We start from the raw sequence: 19901 nt of genomic DNA on the forward strand, positions 1-19901 counted from the left end.
CACTTTCTAGCTGCATGGCATGGGCTGGCTCCTTTGCCTCTCTGTGCCTGAGTTTCCTCACCCATAAAATGGGGTCAATGATAAAGCTACCTCCCAGGATTAAAAGAGATTATTCATAAAAGTGCTTAACATAGAAATTCCAACATTCTTACCCTTTAATAAATGCTGGACACCATTAACATGGCAATCCTGAGCCAGAGGGTCAGAGAGGCATGAACTTACTGCTTTTTATTCCAGCCCAGGTCAGAAACTCAGAAGTTTTGCATAGAATTTGAAACTGGAGAGGCAAGAATAGCAGAAACTCATCTATACTATAGAATGGCCTATTGATATCAGCATACATTTACCTTTTCTACCCTACTGGAAGTTGATCAGCAGGAATCGCAAAGGGATGTACAGTCAAAGGGATGCTGTTGTCTGTATCACTCATGGTGTCAACAAAAAGTTTTACTAGGTTTGACAGCTTATCCATAAATGATCACTTGAGTGTGGAGTGCGGGAGATCCCGAGAGCAAGGCCAAAAAACAAGGACCCTCCCACCACGGCAGGGCTTCAGGTTTTTGTCTAGACACCACGGTGGAAATCTCCTAAGACCTAGTTTCCTGGCCAGATCCGAATTCCTAAGATTCCGGTTGAGCAGGAAATGTCCTCAGAGTAATCATATTTCTGAGAAACTGCTGATACTTCTCAGCCATGACCACTACTGAGTAGTAGAGAGATGTAAATGAGGGAAAGTTCTCCACACTGTTAAAATTGTTAGGAATTCTGAATTGAAGGTCACAATCAACTCAGCCTTCCCAGTTCCTCAGGGTGATTTCAAATTGTGTTTCAAAAAAGAGGCCAAGAGCCAAATCCCACAGAAATTTCTGGAGCTGGCATTAAATGAATCTTTCACAGAACTCCTAGCAGTGGTTAGATATTAACAAGGAGAAAAGAACAATTATCGTTTGGGACTCCAAGTGCCACTTTATGTCACTTTAAAGAATGAATAGACTTCCAGCTCCGCTCAGCTGTCTGCTCACAATTGCAAAGCAATGGTAAATAATCATGGCAAATGGAAGGTTTGATTTAGGAGAGTGAAGTTGTATAACGACTCAGTGCTTTCTCTTCCTTTCCAGTGGCAAACAGGACAGCTCCTGCCACTGGTTTGGCATAGATCCAGATCTGTGACTTCCAGAAAAAGGCCCTGGAACTGTTGTTTAAAGCAGACACACAAACACACAGCACAAACCTACCAAAACACTTCTTAATACTTTTACAAGGAGAGAATAAGCATATTATGAAGCATGGTTTCATTTGCTCTCCAGTGGAGGGTTTTTTTAGCCAAAAGATCATGTCCATGCCAATAAAATCTTTGAGTGGTTTTAATAGAAAGTACGTCTCTCCGTTTTCTCAGTACATTGGTTTCTGAGTATGCCATCTGAGCTCTCCTCCTGAGAAGATGTATTGATATGGTGGAGAGGGGCAGCACTTCTCTCTTTTTGCACCCATAAGTCACTAGAAGGGGAAAGCAGGTTTTAGACCTGCTCTGAAAGGGGTCCAGACCCTGAGCAGTGAAGACTTTGATCTAGGGCTCAAAAGTATCTTATCCAAACATGCATTCATTTAATCTTGCAACTCAAGAGTGACGAACCCTTCCAAAGTGGTTCAGGAAGACCAAAGGGACAGGCGTGGGGCACATAGGAGGAACTTGCAGGTATGCCCAAGGAGTCAGTTATCTGTGATACCCAGTCTCGGGAGAGAAGCTTTGCCTTTCAGAGAGGCAGGGGGGTGGGGGAGGCCAATGTAAAGCATTCCTCATGTAGGCAGTCTCCTCTCAGGGCTTTCCAGGGGAGTGAGGTTTTGTATACAGGAAAACATAACAGCAAAGGAGAGCCACCCTTGGGAGATCCAGACAGAACCAAATCCTCAGCTGCAGTTTTTCCCACCTTTCCTTCCAGGGGCCAGTCCAGCCTTACTCATCTCTCACACCTGGTCCCTAAGACTCCCACCCAGTGCCATTTCCCATGACTGTGTTTCTCACCAACGAAATCCCAAATAGGGTTCAGGTTTCAGATAATACCTTCCCCAAAATAATTTGCAGGTTAACAGAAAACCCTCAATGCTTTTCGAGTCTCAATTAAATTCAACAAACAGTAGTCAAGAATACTCATTTCTGGTTACTGGACATTAATCACTGCAGACACAAGAAGGAATGAGAAAAGGTTTCTCCCTCAAGGAGCTCACAGTCTAACAGAAGAGGAGATATATAGGGAAATAATTCTGATATACTGTGATTAATGTAATCAGAGAGTCTGAATGAAGGCCTATGGGAGCCCCAGTGAAAAAATTCTCTAGTTAGAATACAGGGATAGACACAAAGAGGTACTATTTGCATTGAGCTATGTGTCCATTAGGACCATGTTTGGGCACATTTAACAAAAAAATCTAAATAACCATGGCTTAATTATATGGATTTTTCATCTCATATAAAAGAAGTCCAGCATTAGACAATCAACAGCTGGTAATAGACTTCCATGATGTCATCAATATTTCTCTGGTCCTTCTTTGTCCTTTATAATCTTTAGTATACAGCTTCTATCCTCAAGTATAATTTATTGCCCTAATATGGCTGCTGGAGCTCCAGACAGCTCATTTAAGTTCCAGGCAAGAAAGGAGAAAGAACAAAACTAACGCTGTCTTTAAGGAACTTCTCTAAAAATTCTACTCAACAAACTTCTTCCATTTCATTGGCCGTTCAATCTGCTGAGGAAATAGAATCTCCTTCTGTTGTAAGAGACTGGAGATTGGGTAGGCAAATACTAGCAGATTGAGTCCATAGGCTGTGTTATTTTTTTTTAAGATTTTATTTATTTATTTGACAGAGAGAGAGAGATCACAAGTAGGCAGAGAGGCAGGCAGAGAGAGAGGGAAGCAGGTTCCCCACTGAGCAGAGCCAATGCAGGGCTCGATCCCAGGACCCTGAGATCATGATCCAAGCTGAAGGCAGAGGCTTAACCCACTGAGCCAACAGGCCCCCCAAGTCCATAGGCTTTAAAGAATAAACAGGTCTTCCTGAAAGACAAAGTGAGGAAAGACATGGTAATGGAAACAGAGCATACAAAGATAAAAGTCCATAAAGTTTTTGGTGGATATGGGAACTGTGAATTGTCAAGAAAGGTTTTCCATGTCAATATTAGTTAAATCAACCTTATTTTTTTAAGTCAGTGGGTTTTCTAACTTTGCGGTATGTGTTTTGGTTATTGTTCATAGGAACCCTTTTATCTGGATAGAATTTTATGAAAAAAAAAAAATTAAAAGAGAAGCAGCTCTGGCCCAAGATGAGATTGGAGGAGGAGAAATATACTTTAATAACTATGTTAGTGGAGACTGGTAAATCCTAAGAGAGTAGTAAATAAAAGTTTAATGAGATTTCAGAGGCAGTGACAGTTGAGCTATGTCTAAATGAATTGAAGATTTCCAAGTGCCAGCTGAAAAGAAAGTTTGTTCAAATGGAGGGAAGAGCATGTGCAAAGGCCCAGAAACACAGTGATACATAAATGGGAATCAGCGCTTAATTTTATTTATCAGGAACTAAGATTTGTGAAAGAGTGTGGGATATAAGGTTAGAAAGCTAAGTGGGATGGGATCAACAGAGGGCAATGAAGTTCAAGGGTCAAGAATACATGAGGCCTGAATCTGGAGCCACATATATCCAAAAGGCAAAAATCTCACAGAAAGCCCAAGTTCACTATTCAGTCATCTTTGGAACTAGTCCCTGGTACCTACCCCACCATCGCAGCCTGCTCTCTAGCATCCTAGTCACACAATGACTTCGTCTTTATTCCTGACATCAACCAACTCCAGGACGTTAGGACCCTGAGGAGAGACAGTGCTGGCATATGTCTCCCCTCCACTATGGAGAGTCCTCTCTCTTTTATACTTCAGGGCTGTCGATGTGGCAGATGCTTCGGGAAAATGATTTGCAAACTATAGGAGACTACCCATATGGATCATGACCAGCATTTCTAAACAACAAATGAAACGGAAGACAATACTATATTAGTCAGAAGAGGATAGACTGTGCCGCGGTAACAAACATTTCCCAACTCTCAGTGGCCCATCACGCAGTTTACTTCTCTCGCACTTAAAGGCTGCTAAGGATGTGGCAGTTCAGTGATCCAGCACTCTCGGCCTGTGGCTCTGCTGTGTCAACCCAAGGCCTCCTTGGGTCACTGTAGCAGGGAAGAAGTCAGCTGTGAGGTTGCATGCCAGCCCTAAATAATCATGGTGCTTAATCAAAATAGAGGTTTCCAGTTTATGTTTCAGTGTAGAAATGACACGAGTCGCTTATAACCGTACACATTGGCCAAAATAAGTCATCTAACTACCCCACTCCTTCAAAAAAGCTGATGCACCTACTTCAGGTACCTGAGAAAGGAGGACGCTTGGCTATTAGCGCACACGAGTGATATCTTGTGTAAGCGTAATAGAAGATGGACAGAATGGAATGGTGTAAGACAGGATAGGACAGGGGAATACCAGAGGATAGGCCATAGGATCAGGAAGAGATCCAAGTGCATCGCCGAAGTATTCTTAGTGTTATATATGTATAACGGAGCAGATGCTAGGGCACGTACTGAGTAGCAATTGTAAAATGTATTTCCAGGCAGGGGTTGGAGGTAAAAAAAAGAAAAAAAAAATTGAAAGTGACTGCATCTGAGAGAAAAACGTGCCTGGAGAGGAGAATGAGATTATTTATCACATGTGACCCTGTAACAACAAAGAACTCTCCTTTTGTGTCTTGTCAGTCAAAGGAAATAGAGCTTCTGATGTCTCCTGAATGGGCTTCATTTCATAGCTCAAAAATAACCTAATGTCGCATACCCTGATTCCCATAGCCATAACAAACGCAGTGAGTTACAGCAGTCAGCATTTCTGGGGCGGGGGAGGGGGCAGAGGGAGGGTGCAAGAAAGTTTTGTCTTCCTAAAGAGCCACAGGGCACGCATGCTGCTGAATTTGCTGAGTGGTCAGAGAAGGTGCACTGAGAGTACAGGAAAGTTAGAGTGGCCTCAAGGACAACGAAGGCCCAGAGAAACAAATGTGATGATGAGGAAGGTCTGCTCTCAGGTGATCTTAGAAACCTGATGCCCGCTATGAAAACACCCACTTTCTGAGCAAGCGTCTCATTCCTACGGAGAAGGGTCGTTCCTGTGTTAGGACCCTCGCAATGTAAATGCTCCATTGCAATTCTGCTGTCTGGAGACAATGAGCACTGTCCCCTGGACACCCTGCCTTGGGCGCTGCTCCAAGAAGGGAAGGGGATCTTCCGAGAGAACTTCGCAATATCTGTCTCAGGGCTCCAACGGCCAACAGAAGAAATATTATGAATTCTGCAGGGTATGTGGTGGGTGTTCTGTGAGTAAACTGACTTGGGGATGTTTGAAATATATTTCTAATACTTATAAAACTCCTTAAGGGACGCAGTGAAAAAAAACAAATAATGTTAACTAATATTTATTGAGTGCTTATTATGTGCCTGAAACTGTGCTAAAAATTGTATCTATTTTCATCGCACTTAATCCTCTTCCCTATGAGGTCACTATTATAAGCTATTTCTATTTTAGGGATGACAAAAATGAGGCTCAGAGAGCTTAGGAAATTTGCCCACTCATAGATAATAAGTAGCAAAGTTATGATTCACACCTAGCCTGTCTTTTTAACTACTACAAAAAAATTTTTTTTAATAAATAGAAGACTTGGGATTTTTCAGAAGAAGAAAGAAACTATAGGCTGAATTATTTTGAAAATAATTCAATTTAAAAAATTATTGAAATTTCAACCCCCAGTACTTCAAAATGTAACCTAATTTGGAAATAGGTTCACTGTAGATGCAATTAATTAAGGTGAAGTCATATTGGAATGGGGTGGCTCCCTGATCCAGTATCACTGGTTTGCTTATGAGAAGACTTTGGTCCTGTGAAGACACAGGGAAAACAGTATGGGAAGGTGGAATTAGAGGTTGGAGGAATGCACTACGAGCCAAGGAAAACCCAGAATTGCTGACTCTCACCAGAAGCTAGGAGAGACGCATGGGCTGAGCCCTCAGAAGAACCAACCCTGCCAGTAACTTGATCTCAGACTTCTAGCCTCCAGGACTGTGAAACAAAAAATTCCTGTTGTTTTAAGCCACCCAGTTCGTGGTACTTTGTTATGGCAGTCCTGGGACACAAATACACAAGGTAATTGCAATATCGAAGTAGTTACCTAACCAGAGCTAACATAGCACCATGTGCCTCCTTAGAAATGAGAATATCGAGAACATAAAGAGTTGGAGATTTCTGCTCAAACTGAAGCAGTCACAGCAGCCAGAACCTCAGTCATCTGTGTTTGTTGTCTGTTATACCCCACCCCATGAAAGTACTGAAGGTAGTTTCCACTTTAAATTCATGCTCTGGGAGTCCTGACCCCCAGGCTCCACGCTGCAGTGACCGATACAGAAAGGACTGTTTCTTCTTCCCCCAGAGGTAGATGAGCACAATTACGCATCCCTCATGGAATCCCTGCCCCTGTGCACATGGAGCTCAGTCCCCCTCAGGCACGTACTTTCTGGGAGTGGAGGGGAAGGGTCTGGCCTCCTGGGGTACTGAGTGAGCCAGAAAGGGCTTGGGCAGGGCTGACCACCTGTGTGTTAAATGTGAATTCTGGGGTAGCCAGCTGAGGCTCCAGCATTCATAAGACTACATCCAATCAGTGTTGGAGGAAGAAATCAAATAGAAATTTCCCTCCAAACCAGAGTGGAGGCTTGGAATGTTGGAGCAGAGTTACTTCTCAAAGCCCAGTTCTCCAACACACTCCCAGGGAGGTAACTTATAATGGTCTGTTGTCAAATCACTGTGAGCTCTCAGAGTGTGTCTGGCAGTTCCTATAATCAGGGGCCACCAGAAGCCAAGACGCACTCGATGTGAGTAGTGGCAGCAATTTTCTCCAGAACTGTTTTCTCTCAAAACAACTTGAGCCAAATGTAGCATTCCATACGGCACAAGTGGATCTCAACTGCATGTGACAGGCAGCAAAAATTCCTGGAAATCTGTTGATCGCCTGTGTTCAAAGGGACAAGTCTTGAGGACACAATAGTAGGAGGAGAAGCTAGAGCAGTCAGAGCAAAGGTGATATTATCATTATCATTGTTGTTATTGTTGTACTGTGCAGCTCAAAGATGGGGCACCTCCACACCCAGAATCCTTCAAGAGACCAGATGCCATACTTCTCTGCATCATTTAGACCAGTGATTTTCAGGCAACTGGTAAAATTCAGATTACTAGAACTCCCACCCAAGAGGGTCAGGTTTTGGAGCCTGGGAATCTGCATTTTAACAAGCAAACCAGGAAATTCTGCTGCAGATGCTCAGGTGACCATACCTAGAGAAACTCTAGGTTTAGACTCTCTACTCTGTTAAGATCTGAGGCTGTGGATCAAATGAACTCTCAGGTTTCCTCCAGCCTCATGATTCCAACATTCCCCCCTTGTTTATCTGATGTCTACTTGTCCTACTTAAGTTGGTTGCTTTGGTATCCTGCCACTGTCATCTTTCCTTTAACCTTTCCAACAAATTCCATGCCCTTTCTCTGTCTCTGGATTGTCTGTCTGGAAACAAGGAGCCCAATAGAATTATCTTAACATTTGATAGGTAGGTCTCAGAGATATCACTGACAAAACCAGCTCCCAGTACAAACAGGGTAGCAAGTACACCACTTTTTAATCAGCCTTTAGTCTGCCCTCATCCTTAATACTTAATCGCTCCTGACCAGAGTTTCCTAGCTTAGGACCTCTAGGGGAGCATGGATGTACTTGAAGGCATCTAAGAAGTCTCTGAAATGTCATGTGAAATTCATGCAAATGATGAGTATATGGGCAATTTTTCAGAGCACCCAGTCCAAGGCCAGGGAAGGTGAAGAACCACTTCTCCATTCTGGGAAGATGACAGTGGCATCAACAGCAGTCTTCCAGTCTCTCCAAATCCCTACATAAAAATAGGCAAATAATAATAGATAATAATAATAGATAATCATAAAACCAAAATCCATGGACACATTTAAAACAAAACTAGGGGCTAGTTTTCTCACGAACTCCAAAGTATAAGTTAGTAGAGACAAACTACCATCAACATAAGTGTCCATGAAGGGAGAAAAAGGAAGCAATAGGGCAGTATCTGATGGACCTGAAAACAGGAGTATTCCTAAGTAGTCAGTAATATTTCCTGAAAAGGGTAGGTGGGCTAATCTGATAAACATCTCTGAAACTCAAGTCGGAGCAGGGAGTGAAAGGGGTTGCCCTCTCTACTAAGAGTCAATGAAAAGTCCCAGTAAGAAGGACTGAAGGGCTAGAACTGTTGAGAGCTCTCAGAATGGATCCACCAGGGCTCCCTATCAGGGAGGTCTGTATCCAGGAGTAGTTACCTGGAGTGGAATCCAAATTGAGCTGGACAAAGATAGTGCTAAAGGGAAGACAAGGTCCAGATCAGCTGAGGAGGAGAACAGGTCAGGAAAGCCCAGTGTGCAAGCCACCATGCTTATCACTGTACAAAAACAAGGGAAGAGAGAATCGTATGAGATTGGAAAAAAAAAAAAAAAAGCTTTCCTGAACACTGCCTCCTTCAATCAGTATAAGAAAACTAATTTTACACTGAAAAAAAAAAAAACCAGAAAAAGACAAAAGTCAAATCTCATAGAGAGTTACTGAAAGAAAAAAAGAGGATAAAAAGCAGAATAACATCACTACAGTGAACGTATGCCAGAAGTAGTTCAAAAGTATAATTATATTATAATAAAACAAGTTAAAACATTACAAAAATGATGACATAAATCAGAAGTAGAAAAAAAAACTCTGAAAATAATTTGAAATGAAGAAAAAGATTTATATCAGAAATAAATAGTAAATTAGAAGAAATAAAAAAGCAAATAAACACAGTGGATAATACCTTAAAAGAAGCAGCAGATAAAAAGAAAGAAAAAAGTTTTAAATCAGAAAGAAATGAATAAAAAGATAAAAAGGATTCAAGGAAAAGTGACAAATATTGAAAACAGGCTAAAATCAGACATCCAGAAAATAGGAGTCCCTGAAGAAAAAAAGCAAAGCAAGGAAATAGACACAATTAGGACATTTGCAACTATACATTGAAAGAGCACACCATATACCTGAGACTATCTAGAACAACCAACATCAGAAAAACTTTAGTGAAATTAATGCACTTTAAAGAAAAGTCCTTTTGGCATCTAGGGGAAAAAGCCCATCTGATTTATAAAGGAAAGAAAGTTACATTTTCATTATACTTTTCAAGAGCAACTAATCATGTCAAAATAAACTAGAAATGGATGTAAAATAATCAAATAAAGAAAGGTATAAGCCAATAATTTTATTTCCAGAAAAATAGACTTTCAAAGTATAAAGGGCACAAATTGTTATCAATCTGCAAGGACTCAAGAATTTTTCCATGAATCCTTCCTGAGCGTCTACTAAAGAACAAACTTCAGACAATCAAAATGACTGAAAAAGCATTGACATAAGGCTGGAGGGTTAGTATTAAGTATACACTTACCCAGGGAGCCTGGACTAAACAAGAGCTAAGAGAGAGGGTGCAGAACGTAATGTCTATATGATCTGACAATGTAAATACAGTATAAATACATGTAGTTGTGCAATAGCGGTTTTTTTGATGGAAGTTAGAATATAAGGAGGATATGTAAAAGTTTTTTAATGTATTATGTAACTTTTTATGGTGGTACTATCAGTATTATCATTATTATTATTATTCTGAGACTACTATATATTTAATAAAGGATAAAACAAATGAGTACTTATAGACTATTCCAATTCTATCATTCCTTATGTCCTTGAGAATCCAAAATTCTTGAACGTGAACTGGAAGTATCCATAGTAACTCAGGAGATACGTAACTAGTGGCATGATGAAGCTGGTCTGCACTAGCTGGTGAGAGCAGATTGTTCACATCTCGTCCCAACTCCACATTCAGTGACTTCATGTTGATCTATCGAAATCAGCCATAATGAAAGTGTTTATACCATGGAAACTGGGAAGTGCTACAAATCCAGCTTTAAAAAAAAGACTCAGTTGTTGAACATTTACCAGTGGGTATCGCCACTCTTGGCACCCAGAGTTCGCTGTAAAACACCATTTCTCACTAAAAGAAATCAGAGAATTTTGGAGAAATAGTTGGTTTGAGGTCTGAAACAGGCAATGTTCAAGATGAGCCTAGAACAAGTTGTCATACAGATGACAGAGAAGCTATCAAAGATCCCGACATCGTCAATAACACTCAGGAGCCAAACTTGAAAGACTCCCACTGACCACAGATGGGTCAGTTTGAGCTTCAACGATGATAATAATTGCAATCAAATTCATTTAAATTCATTGCCCTTTAATGATATTTAGACAAAGAATCAATCATTTTCAGAGGATGATAACAAATCAACTGGAAAACTGGTAAATGGATGGAATACATCAAGTATTTATCTTGTCTTTCTCATATTGACTATGCCACTAAATATCACAATAGAATAAATGAAAAATGTCTTTATAAAAGTATTACCTAATAAAATCATATGTACAAATACTATAGTAATATCATAGCAATATAATACATAATAATATATATGATTAGTATGTGATATAAGTAATTAGAATTTCACTATTTGCCGTCCCTGGTGAGCAAAAAGTTATTGGTATTACACGCTCATGGCTGCTCACATCACACAAAGAGGCACAATGGGAGATGACATACCTTCCTTAGTCTTGCCAGAGTCTTGAAGAGAAGCCGAATCGGATCTAATATCTAGATGCAACTGGCAGTTTACAGGAAATAGCAAGTGAAGAAACCATGCTGGGCTGCACAGGAGAGCTTGGGATCAGCAAGGTTCAGACCATAGGAAACTCCACAGTCAAATGGTCCACATCCTTCAGCAGGTAAATTGTAAAGAAATTAAAAGGGTGAAGGAGGAATCTACAGATTAAAAGGCATCACACATTTTTTAAAAGCAGGCAAGACTGAACTAAGGTTCGGTGTAAGAAAGCACACTTGAGCAATAAAACTGTAATATATAAACTCAAGGAAGTGATTAGTATACACATCAGGATAGTAGCTCCTTGTGGAGAGGGTGGAGCCCGCATTAGGACAAGACACTTAGAAGGGGCTTTGGGGCTGGGAAACAAAGTTCTGTTTCCTGGTCTGGGTGATTTTCTTGCTTTATAATGATCCACTAGTCTGTACATTGGATTGGTGAGGTTTGATGTATCCCTTTTTCATTCTACAATATGAATATTTTGTTAAATAATAATAAAGTTCTTGCTCTCAAGGAGCTTAGAGGAAGGTGGGGATGTAAACAAGTAGCTTCTAGGCATGTGACAAATGCTACCAGACATATACATACACCTCGCTACAGAACAGTCAGGGAGCTGAAGCAGCTCAGCCTGGTGGGTCTGAGAAGCCTGGGGTGGGGGGGGGGGGGGAGACACACCAGCTTGGCCAGGAAATGAGGGTCCTTCACGAAATCGGCATAAGAATAGCAGAGCTCAGAGACCAGGCTAAAGGGATAGCTGTCCTTCCTCCAGGCAGTTCCACTTACCCATCAGGTGTTAATTCTGGCATTTGCTGCTCCCTTTCTGCCCCAGCAGTTGTCGAGAGTAGTTTCCTTTAAGATGGTGAAGGTTAGGATTGTCAAGTGAAGAAGCGTATGTCCATCTGTGTATGGAATAGAGGGTTTCTGCCTTCTTATTTTTAAACCATAACTTCATGGATCGCCTAGGAGGAGGTGCCATCTTGATAGGCTTGTTCTTGAAATAGAGTGGCTGCTGCAAAGGCAGGATCTTATTCCTACGTTCTCTGCAAGTGCCTGGTGCAAATTTGGAAGTCCACCCTCGAAGCAGAGGGAACAGAGGGATAAAACGGCTCAAAGAAGAAGGCTTCTTGTTTGGACTCTTAAAGCCTTCCTCCAACCTGAATCCTAAGCCCCAGCTCCACAGTATGGCTCTGCAAGGATCTACCCAAAATGGCAAGAGTGAGTGTTCAATTACAAAATCTGATCTATGCGCAGGAAAGAAGGAAAACACACTCAATTTACTAGGCCACATTTCCTGAGAAACAAAGCAGAAAGCGTGTGATTTGTGTATTGGAACTGAAGAGTGAGAGGGTGCATGAAATGTTGTGTGTCCTCTGCTAGTTTTGTCCAAGGATGCTGTGTAAACAACCGTGTGGGGACTCAGCAAGTCAACAGCAAGTGGGACCTGGTTTTCTGCAGGAACGTATGGTCTTGGAGGGCAAGGCTGGCTTCCACTACAGGGTGTACTTATTCTTCCCCACCCATCTGCCATTGATCCCTGATCATCTGGTGGCAAGCCAGCACTGAAAGCTAAATGCACCCTGGAAAAGCAGGTGAGAGGAGATTAGAATAGGGGCACCTATGTGTTTCAGTTGGTTAAGCATCCCAACTTAGTTTCAGCTTCAGGCTCCTAAGATCAAGCCCTGTATCAGGCTCCACGCTCAGCAGGGAGTCTACCTAAGATTCTCATTCTCCCTCTCTGCCCCTCCCACATGCTTTCTCTCTCAAATAAATAAATAAATCTTTAAAAAAAAGAAGAGAGTTGAAAAGCCATCTGTTTACACATTCCTTGATCTGCAAAATGGGACTATAATTCTCACCTACAGATGTAAGGAGAAAATAAGACATATAGAAATGCTTTCTAAATGGAAGAGTCCAGGGTATATTCTTGAAAAGCCTATACAGAGATAAATACACTTTTGTTCTTTGCACAGCCATGAAGTGATGAATACTTTATCCAAATAACAAGACCATGTATCAAGCTTATACATACAAACACATGCAAATGCTCCCAGTAGGCACAGTCTTCCTACACAAGCCCAGACACGATGCTTCACTAATTCACTCAGGTGTAACATCATCAAGGCTTCATCATTTTGAGCCAACTATCTGACCCATTCCCCCAGACAAGATGGAACATTTGGCAGTGTCCATTACATTAGACAGACCTGGTTTCAGGGCCAAATGACCTTATCTTATACCTGCCCTCACCCTAAACATGATGGCTTTGTGAACATAAGAGACCATGCTCTTTTTCTTCCTATTTAAAATTTGTGAATCTCCTGTGTTGGGCACCACTCCAGAGAGAGAGCATTGTGTTCCATCCTTGCCTAATCACCAGTCACCTGGGGCACTGAAAATATAGACTCTATAAAAGACAGAGTCTCAGGCCACTTCCTAGACCTGCCAAATCAGAATCTCCAGCAGAGGACTTGGAAATCTGAATTTTTAACAAATGTCCAAGATGATCTTCATGATGAAGCGAGTTTAGAGAAAGCCAAAATAGAACATAGCTCTTCAGGGGCACCTGGGTGTCTCAGTCGGTTAAGTAGCTGCCTTCAGCTCAGTTCATGATTCCAGGTTCCTGGGATGGAGTCCCTCATCAGACTCCCTGCTCAGTGGAGAGCCTGTTTCTCCCTCTCCCTGCCTCTTTGCCTACTTGTGTTCTCTCTATCTCTTTGTCAAATAAATAAATAAAATCTTTAGAAGAAGGAGGAGGAGGAGAGGAAGAAGAAGAAGAAGGAGAAGGAGAAAAAGAACACAGCTCTTTGGGGCTCTCAGAGATTTTTAAAGAGGGCCAGAGAGACGGAGTGTGCTCGTCTGCCCAAGCTGCCATAACAACATAGCATAGACCAGGTGGCTTACACAACAGATGTTGATTTCCTCCCAGTTCTAGAGGCTGAAAGTCTGAGATCAGGGTGCTGATATGACTGGGTTCTGGTGAGAACTCTCCTCTGGGCTTGAAGAGGGTCACCATCTCCCTATAGGCTCACTTGACTTCTTCGTTGTAGACATGTGGAGAGAGAGCAAACAAACTCTGGTATCTCTTCTTATTAGGGCAGTAATCTCATCATGGGCCCCCCTCCATGACCTCATCTAACCCTAATTACCTCCCAAAGTCTCCCCCCCAACCAAAATACAATCACATTGGAGGTTAGGGGTTCAACATATGAATTGGGGAAGAATCCCAAAGTTCAGCCCATGGTAGGGGCAATGGGGCTTAGTCCCCTTGAAGAGGCAGACATTCATTTGTGGAGCTGGATCTTTGCTTGGGGTTTTTGCATCTCTCCAGTCTATGTAGGACTATGTCATAGGAAGCATAGACATGAGCAAGCTGTGTACTCATCAGTTTTGGCAACTTACAATGGGTAAAACATGATTTAAAACAAAAACTAACAAACAAAAGAGAGGAAGAAATCAACATTACCAGGAGTTTTGGACGTTAGTTCAGTTAAGCACTAAATTTAGCTCTGGACCTTCTGATAACTCAGGCCAAAGGAGAAAATGGCATCTATTAATTGTCTTCCTTGTTGCATGCATGTTAAACCCTGGGTAGAGTTCTAGCTTTTACTTACATCTCCTGAATCAAACTGCTATTCCCAAATCTATGCCCTTTGGATGGGAAAAAGTCATTGTTTTTTTTTCCCCCAGAGCTTCACATTTCATCTCAATACATTTCTAGCTTATTAGAGAAGCAAAATTAGCTGCACCAAAAATACCCAATGGGGACTCTCCCTCCCCAAACATATACTAGAACCTGATGAAAAAAATAACACATTTTGCAAAATCAGCAGTTGGGTTTTTTTGTACATCAAAAGAGTTTTCTTATTCTTTAATAATTTAGGTAACCCTGGAGATCTGGCCACTTTCCAGACATTGCTCAGCAATAAAGGACTCTGAAAATCACTGATTCCTCAATTCCAAATCAGATGTCCAATCAGACAAGACCTGTTACTCAGTATCCCTGTAACAGAAGAAAGATGTCCCATGTGATGGAAACGTCCTTGATCCCAGGCCCAGCTCTGCCATTAACTATCTGGCTGGGTTCCAGTGAGCAATTCTTTTCCTCTCTCTGAGTCTATTGTTTTCATTAATTCATCAACTATTTCTTGAACATGTAAAATGTGCCAAACATTATACCCAGGTGAATGGATCTTCTCAAGGAGACCACAGTCTGGAGACAAGAGAGCTTTCCATTCTAAACGCAATTGTCCATTACCTCATGCAGATGCCTCATTAGTTTGGAATATAAAACAAAAACCAAAACATGATTTTGAAGGAACGTATGAAGGGACAAATGAAAGAGTAAAACACAAGATTATTTTTTAACTTTATTTCATGCCATTCCCACTCTTTTCATGGTCCCCTCAGTCTAATAACTTAGACCCAAGAGATCAATATTCAACTCAACCTTTCTTAGCCATTTATCCTCAGAAAAATCGTATTAGTTGGCTATAATCTGTCCTCCCGTGCTCGGGGCATCCCAGGAACAACAGAGCCGTGGCCAGCTCTCCATGTGCTCCAGTCAAGCCATCTCCAAGATCTCCTCACGCCCTCAGCACCCGGGAGTGACCTCGGATCTTCACAACCTGACCAATGTTAACTGCTTCCCATTTTTTCCCTTTCCCTATTTATTATAGCTTTTCAGAAAGTTGATGAGGTGAATATTCTCCAGCCCAGGAAATAATACAAGGCTTAAAAGTTGTGTCTGATGGAATGGTGAAATAATTCCACTACTTTCTTTTGAGAAAAAAAAAGAAAGGAAGAAAGAAATAGTGAGACAACCCAAGGCAGCCTCTAGGGGTTTCACTATTGCTAGATGGGAGGGAAGCATAACAGCTTTAGATTAACAGGGCTTTCTCTTAACTTGTTAGAGCACTCGGGGATGGAGAGATAAGAAAGACAGGTGCTAGACAATAGAATGAACCTGGCACCAGCTGATTTACGGACTTTTGTATACAGACACGTTGATGGATGAAGTATAAAGCGACCGCGTTGAATAGTGAAAATAAACTATGTTGGAAAACAATCTATGTTCACTACCCAGTTCTAAAATGACTGAACATTTTATGAAATACCTCTTGCTTCTTTGTGAAAATTACTAGTGGTTTAAGCTATGTGTGCAGTTTTAAGAAAACAAAATCCTTTCTGCTATTGTTTAAGATAATTCTTAAGAAATGCATTCTCAAACAGATGAGACATTCAGGGAGGGAGGGGAGGAGAAGAGGAACATTTACCCCTCTCTCTGGGGTCGGCTGGCCCAGTCCCCATTTCTGTTTGATTAAAGGCTACCGGGAGGGCTGGAAAAGTGTGTGGAGCAAAGATTATAAACAGCAATTTTGGCAGGCCAAATTTCCTCCCGAATGAAGGAGTAGGGGATTTAAAGGTGAACAGAACTGTCTCTTTTGCTGCATGCAAAGCTTTGTGCTGGGTGGGAAACGAAATTCTAACTTCCTTTTGGCAAGTATTCCTTAACAGGCCTTGCAGATATCTGAAACCAATTTTAACCCACGCGGGTCCTCCGCTGACCACAACGTTACCTGAATGGTGTGGTCCAATTTCCAGGCTGCTCACCAGTCCTCAGGCCTACGGGGTGAGTATCTCCGCTGAGCGGGACAGGCTTGGTGCCTACTGATGAGCCCAAGAACCTCAGAGCTATTAGACCCCAGCCTGAGGAGGAAGCATTTTAAAATTCATGGCACCAAGAGGTATTTCTCTTTTCTTTTCAGATGCTGCCTATGTGGGCTTATTCTTTTAAAAATGCAGTTTTTTATTGTTACCAATATTTTTAACCATAAAACGAATTGAGAAAATGTAAAAGAAGTAATATATCCCCACAAACTGCTGTGGTTTGAGGTTTTAAGTATTAGGCCTGTGCTTTATAGCTCAAGGTAGTGGAATTTTTAAAATGCTGAGAAGCAATTAGAATCATTAGCAACAAACCAGGGTCAGGAATTGGAGAGGAGCAAAATCTTGGAGTTTGGGGCACCCTTAGAGGTTGTCCAGCTACCCACCCCCTTGCATAAACAGAGAAAAATGCATCTCAGATGTGCTCTGGACACAACAGCCTAAGGCAGTGTTTCTCCAAAGTGTGTTTCTGGACCAGCAGCCTCGGTATCACTTGGGAACTTGCTAGAAATGTGAAGTATCAGCCCCCCATCCCCTACCCTCACCTCAGAACCCTGAGCTTGGGGCCCAGCATCTGTGTTTCAGTGAATCTTCCAAGTGATTCTGGTACAGCCTAATGGTGGAAACCACTGACCTTGGTCACCTACCCAGGGTTCCTTCTGTGAGTAATTTTTTACGGTCTTCCTGAAGCCAGTGAAAGAAGAGTGGAGATAATAATTCTTTCCTTCAAGGAAAGCTCTGTCTGAGGAGAGGTATGTTGGCCAGATCTAGTTCGTTTCTGCCATTATCTGCTATCATGACTTCCAACCATGTTCAGCTTTGTGACACTCATCCCAGGAAACATGCCGTGAGGACACACTTCTCAAATAAAATACAACAGAAACTGTGTTTTGAGAATTTAGTGATGGGCACAAGTATTACAAAACCAGTGCTGAGAATCATTCCGTGCACTAAAGTGTCTCCTCTAAATCCTACCTCCTCTCAACCTGGATAGATACCAGTTCAAGAAATCCACCAAATTTTATTTTATCTCCCTTAACCCAAGGAGGCATTCGGTGAGCACGTGCTCTCTACCAGCTTTCACATCAGGCCTGGAGGCCTCACGTGGCTACGTCCTTGGGCCAGGTCTTCCATGGGAAATGCTCCACCACACGCCCAGCCACAGAAAGGCTGTGCCCACTGCCGCGGAACCTCAGCCTTGGCAAGACAGGGCCATTAAGAACGGAAAACAAGCACCCTCCATTCTTACACTAGAGGACAGCTCTTGTTTTCCTCATCCTGAAGTGACTTCTCTCTTTTCCCAAATTCCAGGAACAGCTCAAAGAGGAAGATGTGGAATGCATTGTGAATCAGGACGAACTGGCCATGAGTTACCAGGAGCAAGCCACCTTGCCCTGCAGCCCTCCTGCGGGCCTGGGGCTAGACCAGAAAGCTTCCCCGCAGACTCTGAGCAAGGACAACATTTACGAGGGGGACCTCGGCCTAGGAGGCTACGAACTCAAGCTTGAGCAGACCCCGGGTCAGTCCCAGCTGAACTAACAGTGGATGGTGCAGATGTAATCCCAAGTCATGCGGGGCTCACAGAGGACTATGAGCCAAGCTGGGGAGACCATGTGTCCGAGAGGCTGGGCCATGCAGTAGGAGAATCCAAACTTTGTCACAAATATCCTCTGGTGCCTGAAGAAGTGAGAATTTATTGTTATCTGTCTATATTATGCAACTGAATTTAAGTTTTTGACAACAGCTATTTTTATTAGTGAACTGGGTGGAGGCTGGGGTGGGAAGGGTGGAAAAGGGAGGGAGTCGGGAGTCTAGCTGCTGCAAGGATGGAACAGAGTGCTGGGGCCAAAGGTGTTTTTTTCTGTCTGTAGCTCTCCAGGCCCTTTGCTCTGAATTCGAATTTTATTCCCTTTGTTAGGAAGAGTAATCAGGAAAAAGTTTCTGAGCATAAACATGTGGGCTCCTAAGCTGAAGGAAATGCCCAGCTATTTAGTAAATGAAATTTTTGTATTACAAAGACCTAGACTCTGACTTGCTCTTAATGACTTCAAGGCTATTTGCAAAGCCCATGCAAGAGATCAATACCACTGTTGTTGGCTTCGCGGAACCCATGCTGGGTGGTGACCCACTGTTCTCCTTGACGTTCTTTTCAAGCCACTTCTCCTATTAAGGGAAGGGGTTGGTTACAACTGCTCTCCACCTTGATAGGACCCCTTCCAGAGAAAGCTGTTTCCTTTTCCCATATTATAATTTGTCTAAAGAATGAGCCTTCCTGTCCCTGCTTGCATCTGAATCACTTCTTGGCCCTGTGGCAGCTCCCTGTACATGCTGAGTAATGAGATTCTGCAGTAGAGGTTGGTCACCACATGACAGGAGTCAGTGCAGGAGTCCCTCCCTGTCCCCCAGTTCCAGCTCTCACAGCTGATGAGCAGAAGCAGAACCTAAACGAGCAGAGCTCATGATGTGTAGACCACTGAGGAGTCAAGGACGCAGCGTCAGGACTCCTCTTCCCAAAGGTGGCTCGTGGCCCATGACAGACAGACCAACACAATAGCTTTTAATTCAGCTGCATGACCTGTGCCTTGTAAGCCATAAAGATACCTCAAGCCTAGCTTCTCTTGAAATACAGATGTTAATATTAGAGACCAAAAAAGCAGGCTCCAGTGTTCGGTGCCCAGGCTATGATGGGTCTACTTCTGAAGGAGGTAGGGAATGATGTCTTCCTCAGGCCCAGACCCCAGAGGTAACACACGCTTTGCTAACCAGTTGTTAGGCTATTAACCATGGTGGTGTCAGGCACACTGCTATGTACATCGATTTTCTTACTTTCCAAATAGTACAGGGCACAACTTGTTTTATACTCAGCTACGTATAATATGGTCATTCCAGGTGAACATGGCAAATGGCAAAGCATGAAGTTTTCTAACGTGACTTAATCCTAATAAACTTTTGTTATAAAGTATGATTGTGTTGGCCAATGCTTTATTTAAAGACATTTTCTCTGCCCGTGCCAATTGGCAGTTCGAAGCCTTTATACTTGAAATGCCAGATAAAGTGGGCACTGAGAGATAAGATAAGGGAGGTGCAAGGGTTCTGTGGCCTGGGAAGAGCCCGGGGGGCTGGCATGCCAACCCACCGAAGGAACGAAAGAGAGCGCCATTGGGCTTGGGGAACATGGCGGCCAGAGATGGGAGAGCCAAGTCAAGCAGAGTGGGACAGCCTCCTCCTTTCACACTTGCAGGTGACCAGAAATCATGAAGAGCTTCAAAAACAGAGGGAGGGAGTTCTGGAGGAGAAGAAAGAGGAAAGTCAAAGGATAGGGATTCATCTTGTTTCTGCCCTTATCATGTTAAAGGAAGAGATGAGAACTTGAGGGATGTGTGTGTGTGTGCGTGTGT

At 42.5% G+C, this 19901-nt stretch overlaps 1 protein-coding gene across 1 annotated transcript in view; it reads left to right on the forward strand.

Annotated features, from left to right (window-relative positions):
* The window catches only part of SLC9A9 (solute carrier family 9 member A9), a 540987-nt gene extending 521553 nt beyond the window's left edge, over positions 1-19434 (forward strand). Inside the window, exons 15-16 of the mRNA XM_046003499.1 lie at positions 16363-16468; positions 17815-19434. Coding sequence (XP_045859455.1) covers positions 16363-16468; positions 17815-18042 — 334 coding nt within the window. The 3' untranslated portion in view covers positions 18043-19434. The remainder of the gene's footprint in view (positions 1-16362; positions 16469-17814) is intronic.
* Positions 19435-19901: the final 467 nt, after the last annotated feature.

The sequence above is a fragment of the Meles meles genome, chromosome 4 (genome assembly GCF_922984935.1).
Source record: "Meles meles chromosome 4, mMelMel3.1 paternal haplotype, whole genome shotgun sequence".
Classification (NCBI taxonomy): Eukaryota; Metazoa; Chordata; class Mammalia; order Carnivora; family Mustelidae; genus Meles; species Meles meles.